The sequence below is a fragment of the Vidua macroura genome, chromosome 3, assembly GCF_024509145.1.
Source record: "Vidua macroura isolate BioBank_ID:100142 chromosome 3, ASM2450914v1, whole genome shotgun sequence".
Classification (NCBI taxonomy): domain Eukaryota; kingdom Metazoa; phylum Chordata; class Aves; order Passeriformes; family Viduidae; genus Vidua; species Vidua macroura.
In genome coordinates, this window is record NC_071573.1 from 12,543,998 (window position 1) to 12,556,145 (window position 12,148).

General features: G+C 54.6%; 1 protein-coding gene across 1 annotated transcript; it reads left to right on the forward strand.

Annotated features, from left to right (window-relative positions):
- Positions 1–1,759: 1,759 nt before the first annotated feature.
- On the forward strand, positions 1,760–11,924 carry DLK2 (delta like non-canonical Notch ligand 2). Its single transcript, XM_053973449.1, has 6 exons — positions 1,760–1,844; positions 3,964–4,065; positions 5,620–5,683; positions 8,159–8,289; positions 8,888–9,032; positions 9,625–11,924. Exons 2-6 carry the CDS (start codon positions 3,993–3,995, stop codon positions 10,400–10,402), a joined length of 1,191 nt encoding a protein of 396 aa, XP_053829424.1. The 5' UTR covers positions 1,760–1,844; positions 3,964–3,992; the 3' UTR covers positions 10,403–11,924.
- The last annotated feature ends 224 nt before the right edge of the window (positions 11,925–12,148 follow it).

The following is a 12,148-nucleotide window of genomic DNA, read 5'->3' on the forward strand; positions in this document are numbered from 1 at the left end:
GGCAGGGTGTTGTGGGTGTCAGAGCAGAAACGTGGATCATTCCAGACCCTAGAGCTGTAGTGATGGAAGGAGATGGTGTCTGGTTTTAAACCAAGTACCAGAAGCTGTGCTTCTCCTTCAGTCTTCCCCTTTCCTTTTTGCTGTAAGCTCCAGACATGGTAGGAATCGGGGTTCAAAAGCGGGCTGAGCTGGCTGTGAGGGATTGGAGGATGAGAATAGATGTAGAATCACAGGAAGTATCTCAGGATAGAGCTGGTGCACACCTGTCCCATAAATATCCAAAGAGCTGATGGAGCAACCTAAGCAGGAGGTGTGGACTTCTCTGTCCCTCTGTCTGTGGGGTGATAGAGACAGGAGGAGGAAGAGGGCAAGGAAAAGAACAGGGCTCCTGGCTGACAGGAAAGCAGAAAGGAGGCAGGAAGGAGGTAGGCTGAGGTAGGCAGGGTGGTAGGCCCCCATTTTATCGCTCAATCATGTTGTGTTGTCTAGGCATGGTAAGGATGGGCAAGTAGGGGTCCCTACTCAGAGCTGGCAGAGACCTTGGCTTTGATGGGGTTGCTGCCTGGGCTCTTACTGGGTCCTGAGGCCTGCAGAGCTACCCATGGTTGCCACAGGGTGCTGACAGGGCTGTCAGGAACTGCAGAGGGCTGGGGGGACTAGAGAAGGTGAGAGCAGGGATGGGTTGAGCTTTATCTAATGAGATGAGATGGAGCGTGAAAACATCCATTAAGTGCCTGTAGGACATGGTTCTTCCTTCCTGGTGAAAATGAGCAAACCTTGTGGGATACAGGGGTAGAAAAAAGCTGACTGATGTGAACTTGTAATCTAATTAAGGATTGCTAGGACCTTTGAAGGCGATGGATATGATCTTGTCAAGCAGCAGAAAGGCCATGCAAGGTGAGAAGGAGAGTGGGCAGCTCTTTCTTCTGAAGATGTGACAGCCCAGATCCTCTCCCACAGTTGCCTTAATTGTTCCTTATTGTCCCCTGAAGTGCTGATGTCCACATCTTGTGAATGGCAGTGAGAAAAATGCTGGGGACCACAGCTTCTCTGGATGGCTTCTTTTTTTGTGGGGTGATTACTACAAGTTGAACCTTTATTTTAACGATGGGGCTTCTTAATCCTACAGTTTGCCATTGGAGATGTTTTAGTGGACCCCGGGACATCAGGGAGGGGCTGCAGGAGGTGTTTTTGCTTATTAGTATTATTTCAGATAATCTGCACAAAACGAAGGCTCGGATCATCACGCACCTATTTCTGAGAGGGGTGCCGGGCTGAGAGGCTCAGTGTCCCGCGGGACCGCGTCCCTGCCCAGGCGAGGGTGGCGAGCGCCGCAGCCCCTCGGAGCCCCGGGCGGGGGTACCCCCAGCAAGGCCGCGCCCCTGCGGGGATCGCCAGCCCGGGAAACCTCTCCACGCTCTGCGATCGGTGCTGGGAGCCGGGGCCGGTGAGCCCTCGCAGCCGCAGCTCCCCCGGGGCGGTGGGGTCGGGCGGGGCCGTGCCGGGGTCCCCCCCCGCCCCCGGCGGCGGGAGCAGGGCAGGGGTGAGCGGGCAGGGGTGAGCGGGCAGGGCGGGCCGGGTCGGGGGCTGCCTGCGGTTTGGGGCGGCGGGAGGCGGGATGTCCCGGGGAGGGAGCGGGGATGTGCAGGCACACGCAGCCGCTGGCAGGCGGCCGGGGCTGCACGGCGGCGGCGGCGGCGGCGGCGGGCGGAGCGGCGCGGCACACGCGGCGGCAGCTCCCTCCGCAGCCCCGCGCCTCCCCAGCCCCGCCGCCGCCGCACCGGGCATGGCCGCCCCCCGCCGCCGCGCCCCGCGATAGCCCCACGAGCCGCCGTGTCGCCGAGGTGAGCAGGGGCCGGGGACCCGCAGCCCCCCAGCCCCGCCGACTCCCTTTTCCCCGCCGCCGCCCCGGCCGCAGGGGCACCGGCGGGGCTCCGCGGAGGGTCCCCTCCGGGGACAGCCCTGGGGTGGGGTGGGGTTGGGGGGAAGGCGAGCACCCCCGTGGCCGTGCCCCTCCGGGGGGCACTGGGGCTTGGGGTGGTCCCAAAGCCGCGGGGGGATGGGGGCGGGGGGACAGGCGCGGCGAGCCGCAGCGGCGCGGCATCCCCCCAAGGTTCCCACCCTTGCCCCCGGACCCCAGTCCGGAGGGGTCCCGATAGCCTTCGGACTTGGAGCACTGCCTGATAGCCCACGTCCTGGGGATGTCCCTGGTAGTCCCCAAACGCACCGAGGTCCCTGATACCCTCAAAAGGGAGGTAGATAGACTCGGGGGTTGTCCTCACAGCACCCGGAGGTCTGGTAGCCCCCAGCCTGGCCAGGCAGAGGTGGACAAGTGGGACGGAGGGAGCTCCCTCGCCCGTGTCGTTGTGACCCAAAGCCAGGCCTGTCCAGGTGGGAGCTGCATCCCTCCCAGGGTGCCGGGGTCCGGGTCGACCCCGGGGGTTCTGCTGGGAGCAGCACCCATGGGGTGACTAGGTCAGGAGGCCTGAGAGGCTATGCCTCGAGTGGGGAGCTGTCGGGGAAAATCAGCCTTTGCAACAGGGAAAAAACAGCCTTTGCAATGGCATATGATTGGAGCTTATGCTTCTCACAGCCCTGAAGGAATATGATACTCACTCTTCAGCCCTAAATTATTTTATAAGTTTCATAGCAATTGCTTCACCCCCCCCCTGAAATGCAGCAGCTGTTTGCCACTGCCCAATGTTTAGGGTCATGAGGCAAAGGAAGGTCCTGCAAGCATTTTGTCAAAGTGTCTGTGGAGAGGGAGGATGCAGCAATCCATGGTGGGATTTGGCTGGGGCAGTGGCAGTAACATCCTGTAGTCCCTCTGAAAATGCTGCATCCTTCGTTGGTGGTGGTTTGTTTGCTGGAGAGATGCTTCAAGCAACATCAATGCTTTTATGGGCTATTACGTCCAGTCCAGGCAGGTGAAGCTCTTAGCAGGGATCCCAAAACCTCTTCCTGCAATGCATGTGTACATGTGTGTGGGAGGGCTTATGTCCCCATCTTAGAAGTGTCTCACACAACTATGGACCAAACATAACCTTCCAGAGCTGGAGTCAAGCTGAAAGTGGAATGGCCCCTGTTCATCACACCCACGCAGCTGGATAGAGTCTGCTCCATACCTTCACCGTTCTCTTAACAGAACTGTTTAACCCCTCCCACCTCATTACAGTAATATATTTATGATATCACCCTTGAATTTCCTGCCCTTAACAACCCCAGAAGGCTGGGAGGGAATGAAGCATTTTTGGAAAGTATTTAATGCTACTTCAAGAGGGCAGGAGGTGGTCGGAAAATAGATGGGTGCAGGAACCTTGGGCTGGCGGGGCTCTCTGCAGGACAGCTGAGGAAAAGGACCGGACCACACCTAGTGAGAGGTGTGTGTTCACATTTCCTGCCTGGGGCTGCAGCCCAGCTTTAGTGCCTGCCGCTACACTCTTGCTTGGACAATGAAAAAGGGCTGCTGTTTTCTGTCTGCTCCTCTGCTAGATCTACTGGACTCCCTGCTCTCCTGCAGGGCTTGAAAAGCTGCCTGGGCACTGTGAAGAGCACTCAGCCCATCTATTCATTCAAATGTGCACATGTGGACCTTATTTAACACAAAGCGGAAGCGTCCCAAATCTAGGGAGGGAAGATGAAGGTCCCCACAGCTGGGTGGGTATTTCTCCTGACAGCAGCTACCAGGGGCAGATGCTCCAATATGTGCTGTAACAGCCTGAGCTATTACACATTCAGGATTGAGTGTGAACACTAGGTTCTGCTGTGCACACATTTTCAAAAGCTTTTTAATTCTTAGTGCCCCAACACTGACTTAGAGGAAGATGTCTGGATGGAACAGAGGGGAGTGCAGTGACAAGGCTATGTAAAACTGGATGTTTCAACTCAAACTCCCAGGCAGTAGAGAGGAGCTGTGCTGTCAGCCAAGGGATTTTGCTGAGCTTGCTCTTTTTCTCTCTGTAGGTGCTCATCTCGGTGGGGCCACACTGACCATGCTCAGGAGCTTCTGTCTCCAGCTCATGTCCTTGATTTGGATCCTCTTGGCCCATCACCAGCTTGTGCAAGGTGAGTCTCTGTACACATGGGTCCTTCTCTTTCATATCCATCTTTCTAAACCTGTCCTTGGCATTGCTGAAGTCTCCTCAGTTTTCCATGCAAAATCGAGATGGTCTGACTTGGAAAAGCAGAAAATGCTGCCCAGTCATTAATCACCTGGGGTGTGACACTAGAGGCACCTTAGAAACTCTTGCCCACAGCGGTGGCAATGCCTGAGCAGACTGACAGAGATATCCCTGCTGCTCTGTCTTTCTCAGTTAGCGTGAATGGGTTCCCAAATTTCCAGCTTGCTCAGGGGAAAGAAGGTCCCTAAAATGAACAGCTAACCCTGGATCCAGTGAGACAAAATCCTCTCCCAAAGATTAGTTTGCTCTATCCCTGCTCTGGATAAGCAATGAATTCCCAAAGCCATGTGCCAGGAGAGATGGTTACAAATAGGAAAGGTGGCAATATCCAGGCTTGGGGCTGAGCAGTCCCAGGATGCTGCTCCAGCTCCATAGTGACTTGTTTTAGGAGGCTCTTACCCTGTGCAGTGGGACCTGCTGCCTCACTGCAGCAAAATTGCATGCACAGGGGATTTCTTCCCCTGCTCATTTTCCCAGCAGCAGAAAATACTGCTTGGGAAAGCCTGAGCACATCTCTAGGCATGGGGGCTTTAATCTGTTTTGGTCCAGGATGGAGGCACTCAGGTAAGGACACTCACCTCCTGAGCCTGGCCTGCGCAAGACTTGCACAAGACTTCTGGAGAAACCCCCCTGCTTCTTGACTTCTGCTCTAGTTCTGCTGCTTATGGAGCCGGAGTGAACCAGCTCCCCTGTGGAGCTAAGATGCAAGCAAGTGATGGGGAAGAAGGGAAGGTAGAGATGAAAGGGAACACCTGGCACAAAGGAGAGGATGAGAAGTGGCACAGCGAGGCCGTGGCTCAGTTACAGCTTCTATGGCTTTTAAATAAATAAACAGAACTGGATACCTGGCCCTGTGTGATGCCAAGTCCTGCTTCCCTGTGCTGGAAGGGGAGTTCTGGCAACTTGGTCCTAGAAGAGGGCAGGAGCTCCTGTCAGACCACTCTGTGCCAATAGCTGTCCTTGGAGATGGTGACATCCTGGGAGGTAAAGAAGAACCATTCTTTCCATTTCCATCCTTGGTCCCTTTGTGCCTCTTGCAGTACTTGGCCCTGAGCTTTCTCATCATACTTGCTGCAAGACTGTGGGACCGAGGTCCCAGGTGGGTGAGTCCCTATTGTACAAGTTGTCTTAATGCACAGGCAACCCCAGCTCTTGCCCAGAAGGGCCCAAAATCTAAGGGAGGCAGCAGAGAAAAGGTGGGGAAGATGACCAGAGACTGGGTAATTTTGAATCAGAGCCCCATTTCTCAATAAAGACAGTGGACTGTGAAATCTTAATTTCTTGTGTGGCATCCAGTGAGTGAAAGGAAGGTCCCCCACCTTACAGTTCTGGGGACAGGTAGGCTGAGCACTTAAGGAAACACCCAGGGTCATGGGCAGATCTGGAATCATCTATAGTTCTCTGCTTAATCCAAGTCCACATGTCTCTTGTCTTGTAGGGGATGACTGCAGTGAGCGCTGCAATCTCGCCCATGGCTGCTGTGACCAGGATGGAAAGTGCAGGTATGGCTTGTCTTTGGCTCTCTACTGCTCCTTACTGTAACTGCTCTCCCTCCCTTGACATTGTGTCCCTGGTGCCTACACCCCTGCCCAGAGCTGAAGCACCTCCTCCTCCACTCACCCACACCTGGAAGCGATCACTTGGCTCTCTTCTTACCTGACACCCTCTGGAGTGAGAGATTTTGATGCCTGAGCCTCTTGCTGGTCCCCTCTAGCCTTTGCTCCAGTGCTTCCAGGGTGCCCACCTTCACACACTGACCAGTGTTATTCTGCTGAGCCCTTTTTGTCTAGAGGGAAGCTTAGGACAGCCTGGCTGTGCCTGGGTGATGGGAAGCAGCCTTTAGGCTCAGATATGATGGGGGGGAAGTCATCAGGCAGCAGGGCAGGCATGAGGGCTGGCCAGCTTGCTTGGCCTCCTCGCTGATTGAGGTGGAGGTGCTCTCCCTGAGGCATGGAAGAGAAGGGCTTCCAGTCATGTGTATAACTGAGGGCTTTGGGGTCCCCTCTCAGAAGCCTGAGCTGTGGTGGGGATCTCTGGATGTTTTCAAAAAGGGTTTACCAGCAAGCTGTGAGCTACAGCAACAGAAGTGATATTTGGCATCCCAGCTCCAGCTGGTGCTCAGGTCCCACAGGTTCAAAGCTCAGAGCCTGATCCTGCACTTCAGCCTGGGAAGCACCCATATAACTGCTCTGGGCTGCCACAGACCCACTGCCTGTTGTCCTACTGTAGGGCCATCGGGAGCTCCCACTCTAAAAGGCAGCACTGGGAGGCAAAGGCTGGCTTTGGGCTGGCTGGGACACCTGTGGCTGTAAGGGGACAGACTGCCCAATGCCACCCTGTTCTCCTCGCCAGGGCATGGTCAGTCCCCTTTCACAGAACAGCCCCTGGTGTCACACCACACCTGGGCCACTTGTTCTCCTTGCTGGCTGCTGCATCAGGGAGTGTCCAGCTCTGGTTTGGCTGGGCCCCCGTTTGCAGCTGCATAGAGCTCCTCCCTGAGCCCTTTCAGCAGCTGTGGCTGGTTGGGGGAGCAGGGTGCTGCAAAGTCCCAGTGAGAAAGGCCACATGTCACCATGTGGCAGGTGTCCCACTACAGATCTTTCCGCACGTGAGTTGCTGCTGCTGATTTCAGGCCTCCAGAGCATTTGCTGAATCTTGTGGCTTGGCAGTACCTCAAAATCACCTCAAACTCAGGGAAACTTGGCTGCTTACCTGGCCCCCTTCCTGGCAATTTTTAGGTTGGCCAGCTCCCTTTTGGAGAAGTGGAAGAATTGGTAGCACCTGCTCCTTGCAGGTACTGGGGGGTAGGGGTGTAAACATCCCTCTGCTCAGGGCTGTCCAGGTATGAATGTATTTCCCCAGACTATAATAGGCACATGGTATCACCTCCAGTCCCATTGAAAAGCCTCTAATTAATATATGTGTGTGTGTACATATATTATATATATATTATATATATGTATATATATATATATATTTGACCATTTTCTTCACTCCTCATCTCTTTGGAATAACATACAGCAACAACAGCCAGCTCAGGTTTGAAAGTGCACCTGTGGGCCAGCCCCAAAAAACTGCAGTCACCACACATTGTGCTTAAATGAGCCCCAGCCATGAAAATGAACCCCCTTCCTTACTCTAGAAACTGTGTTGTTTTTGTTGGGTTTCATTTTGTGCTGGTTTGAGAATATCTTTTGTTGTGGCTTGGTGCCACCTCCTCTGAGCTCTCATCTTGTTATCACTTGCTTTCTGCCTTGGAGCTGGCAGGTCTGAGGGATGCCTGCCACTGGAGCAATGCAGCTTGGCTTTGCTTAGGCATTGCCACTGCCCTGCTCTCCTGGAGCCAGAAGGCTCGTTGTGTGCTGCAGGTTCTCCCGTTGCACTGCCCGTGTGAGCTGGCTGATAAGTCTCTTCTGTGCACCAGCCATAGCAAGCAAGGTTTCACAGCTGGCTTACAGTGCACTCCAGCCAAAAAATGACACACTTTATAATGCAGAGAGGAGCAGTGAAACACTCGGACCTCAGCAGCCTCTTGGCCCTTTCCCTCAGGAAGCTCAGGGTTAGGGATGGGCTTCTCTCTGCCTGTTAGAGTGGCTGCCTGCTGTGGGAGGCACAGGAATTGCTGAGCTAATGCAGTGGTGTATACAGAGTGGCTGGTTGGGGGAGATCAGAAGGATGTGGGCAGTGAAAATGAAGTTGCTGAGCTTTGCTGCTGGCCACTCACCCTCCCTGGCTGCAGGGGGTGTCTGCTTCTCCTCTGTCTGCTTGCTTCCTCGGACAGATGAGATGCCAGTACTTACCTCTGGAGGAGGGAGCTAGGAGGTCATGGGGCCTTTGGGAGGGTATCTGAGCACTGCTGTATCTGTAGGGGCCCTGCACAGCACGTAGCCAGCTTTTCTGCAGCCCCTGCTTGGATTTGATTTGATTATTTGATTTGATTTGATTTCATTATGCTGCTATGCCCTGTCCTCCTGCAGGTGTGATCCAGGCTGGGAGGGGGAGTACTGCGAGGAGTGCGTGCGTATGCCGGGCTGTCTTCACGGGACGTGCCACCAGCCTTGGCAGTGCATCTGTCACTCCGGCTGGGCTGGCAAGTTCTGTGACAAAGGTGAGTTGTGGGCTCGGCATCCCTGCCTCTGGTGCTGAGAGCAGAAGCCCAGCACACCCTCATGGATATGTCAGCCAGTGTAGCCAGAAGCCACCTGGGTGATGGTGTTTTGGCTGCCTGGGAGAGGGGATGTTGCCTGGCAGCCACAGCTGGAACTATTCTGTTCCTGCAAGAGAGGTCAGACTGCTGACACTTGTTCCCTGGCTGTATGGCAAGAGCTGGTGTGATGCTGGCCAGCCTCAGGAAATGGAGCAGATGAACTCATTGCATTTCCCATGCTGCATCAGGACTCCAAGCAGCATCCCCTGCTTTCCCCAAGGCTTCCTGCCTTCAGCAGGTGGCTGGGGGACTCCCCTTCTCCAGCCCTTGGGACTTGTCTGTACCAGGGGGTCTCCACTGGTCAGACAGTTGGCATGCACTGCATCTTCACAACCACGCAGGCACTGCACTTGTGTTGCTGCAGGTGCCTATTGGAGGGGAGAAGAGAGAAGCTCTTGCCATTTCTCCATCCCCAGGGGGTTTGGTGGATTGTGTTTGCACTGAGTTGGCCACATCAACCCTCTTTTCTCCCTAATTCACACTATCTTTTTCCCCTCAGACATACACATCTGTGAACACCAGTCCCCCTGCCAGAACGGGGCACAGTGCATCTACGATCGAGATGGGGAGTATTCCTGCTTGTGTCCAGAAGGTTTCCATGGGAAGGACTGTGAGATGAAGACAGGGCCATGTGAGAAGGCAGGGTGAGACACTGCAGTGAGATTACAGACAGCATTAACTTTGGGTCACACACTTCCAAGTGGAGGCCCAGCTTGGCTTGTTACCTGTGAATTTCCATACAGTAATGGAGTTAAGCCAAGATCAACTTTGGCTTTGGTTTAGCAGCATGCAGTGCATGGTCCCACCAGGGTAAGGGCTTTGTTGCAATCTGAACAGATTCCTGTCCCTGCTGTAGGAGGGAATCTGTTCATCATGCCTGGGACATCCTATCTCCCAAGCAGCCAAAATGCTGTAGGCGTGATGAGCTGATATCCATGATGCCTTTGGGGAGCATCAGGAGGGCATGTTTCCTCTTCAGATCATTTGGCTGAAGACCTTCCCTGGTGGGTGGTGGGCCTGAGCACAGCCACAGCCTTTGAGGAGGTCCCATGGCCTCTCACTCAAGGAAACAGGAGCTCCCATCCAGTCTTCTCCCAGAGATAGCTGCCCCCACAGAGAGAGCTGGACACGTTGACCATGCAAGCAGCTCTGCGTGTTTACCTCAGGTACACCCCTGGGGTGGGGGAAGCTGCTTGGTTTCCAGGGCCATGACCTATCCTTGCTCTCTCCACACAGGTCTCCATGCAAGAATGGTGGGCAATGTCAAGATGAAAATGGCTTTGCCAGTAACTTCACCTGCCGGTGTCTCGCTGGCTTTGTGGGGGCTCTCTGCGAGCACGATGTGGACGACTGCCTGATGCGCCCCTGTGCCAATGGGGCCACCTGCCACGATGGCGTCAACCGCTTCTCCTGCCAGTGCCAGGTGGGCTTTGAAGGGCGTTTCTGCACCATCAACATCAATGACTGCGCCAGCCAGCCGTGCAAAAATGGGGCAAAGTGCTATGACCGCATCAATGACTATGACTGCTTGTGTCCCGACCGTTTCACTGGCAAAACCTGTGAGATCTCCGTCCCTGAGCCCACCTGGTCTCCTCCCTACCACCCTGCAAACCATGAGAATGCTGGAGGTTTGAAAAGCACCACTAGTGAGATGCCAGGGGTGACACAGCCAGAGCCCATCAGGACTGTGGTCACAGGGCGGCGTGTGGCCAACCACAGTGAGAAAGAGCCAGGGGGAGGGTTGTTGAAAATCTCTGTGAAGGAGGTGGTGACCCAAAGGGACTCAGGGCTGAGTGAAGCCCAGCTGGTGACAGTGCTGGTGTTTGGGGTGCTGACAGCAGTGCTGGTCCTCATCACTGTCCTGCTAATGCTGAGGAACTGGCAGAGAGGCCGTCAAAGGTCGAACTGGTGCCAAAGCCCTTCTCAGGCTGCAAGAAAGCTCCAAGACCAGGAGTGTCAGGTGGGCATGCTCAACACCATCTTGATTGAGCCAAGGAAGACCACAGAGCTGTGAGCTGCGAGGACTCTGAACCAGGCCCTGGCAGGTCATCATGCTGGCAAACCCCTTGAACTGCACCCTGCGGAGCCACACTGGCACCGACTGGGCAGCAGGAAACGGCTCCCAGGGCAGCAAACACGTCAACAAAACCCTGGGTGTTGAGCACTGGTGTGATGGCCCTGCCTGGGTCTGAGCTGTCTCCTGTCTGGCTGGCTCAGCTGGCACCCACGGGCATTTGAAGGCGGGGCTGTGTTGGGCCAGCCCTGCAGGGGAGCAGTGGTGTGCTGCCTGCAGCAGCCCGTGCCACACAGGCACCATTTTCATCTGACTCCAGCACTCAGAAACAGGACAGGTAGTGCTGAGGAGGGCACAGCCCTCTTGCAAGCCCACATACTGCCAGACCCTTTGTAACTCCTCTCTGTGATTACGGGAAGGGGCTTTTTCCTAATTTCTGCTGGTGTTGGGATGCTTCTTCTGGGGCCTTTGGGACAGTTATAGCTGCATGGGTCTCCCTGCCACAGTACTGTATGGGGTAGTTCCTGGCTGTTTCTGGAGGCTGTCATTTCAGATGCCATATCCCTAGGGAGTGAGCAAACACCCTTGCTCCCTCGCCTTGTGGTTCTGTAAGCCAGTTCAAAGAGACTTCAAAAATCATTGCAGGTCTCATGCCCTTCTTCTGCCCTGGCTGATGCACCCTCCTCTTGCTGTCAGACTTGGGGGTTACAAACTTTCCTCCTGATAATCCAGGGATCTCTTTGACTCACTTACTAAGCCGTCCTTTCTGGTCTGGCCACAAATCACCAAGACCCTTTGCCTCTGCAGTGTGCTCTTCTGCCTCACTATTTGCTCTCCTCTGGGCCTGAGCTGATCCTTCTCATATGTCCTCATAGGTAAAACTGGAGATGGGCAAGGCTGTGCTGTGGCTGGTTCAGGAGCAATAGAGGATCCAGGTCCTCCTTTCTTCTCCCATTCACTCTGAGGCAGGCAGCTGGCTCTAACCTCAAATCAGTCACTGCAGCATTTCTCGTACAACAAAGGCTAAACTCCCCACAGTGGATGTGAGCCTGGGATGAACATAGCAAGCAGACACAAAACTGCCTTCTCCACCATTGCTAAAGCATGGCTGAGAGGCAGCAGATGGTCAGGTCACTTACCCTTTGTACGAGGTCTGTTCCTGCCTCTGCTGGTCTGGTTTGCAGCAGTTAAGTGTCTCTGTCCCAGGACCAGGGATTTCTGTGCCTCCTCATGGACAGATGAGGTAGATGGCTAAGCAGTGGGGCAAAACTCCCCACAACCCAAACCCTACTACTGGCTTGTAGGGTTGCAGAGCTGGGTTCAAGGGGGTGTGAAGTGGGGCAAGAAGTGACCACTCAGGCAGGAGTGAGACCTGGGAGAGGGGACTGGGGCTTCATCAGAAAGATTATTTTTTTAATACATGGATGGATTATGTACCTTTATCAAATAAAACAAGTACAAGCTCAGAAACAGTGTATCAGAAAATCATAAAACAATTTAGGTTGCAAGGGACCTCTGAACACCAACCTCCTGCTCTCAGCAGATCCAAGTAGATCAGGTTGCTCAACAACTTGCTGAGTATCTCCATCACTTCCCTCAAGAATGCAAACCCAGACTGTGGTACAGGAGTTGTCCTGCCTTATTCTCCATCTGCAGGGATGGGGATGGCTCCTACAGCCTCAGGAAAAGGAACTGGCATCTACCCCTGGACAGCATAGCAAAGGTGTGGGCTAGGCATTGCCTTAA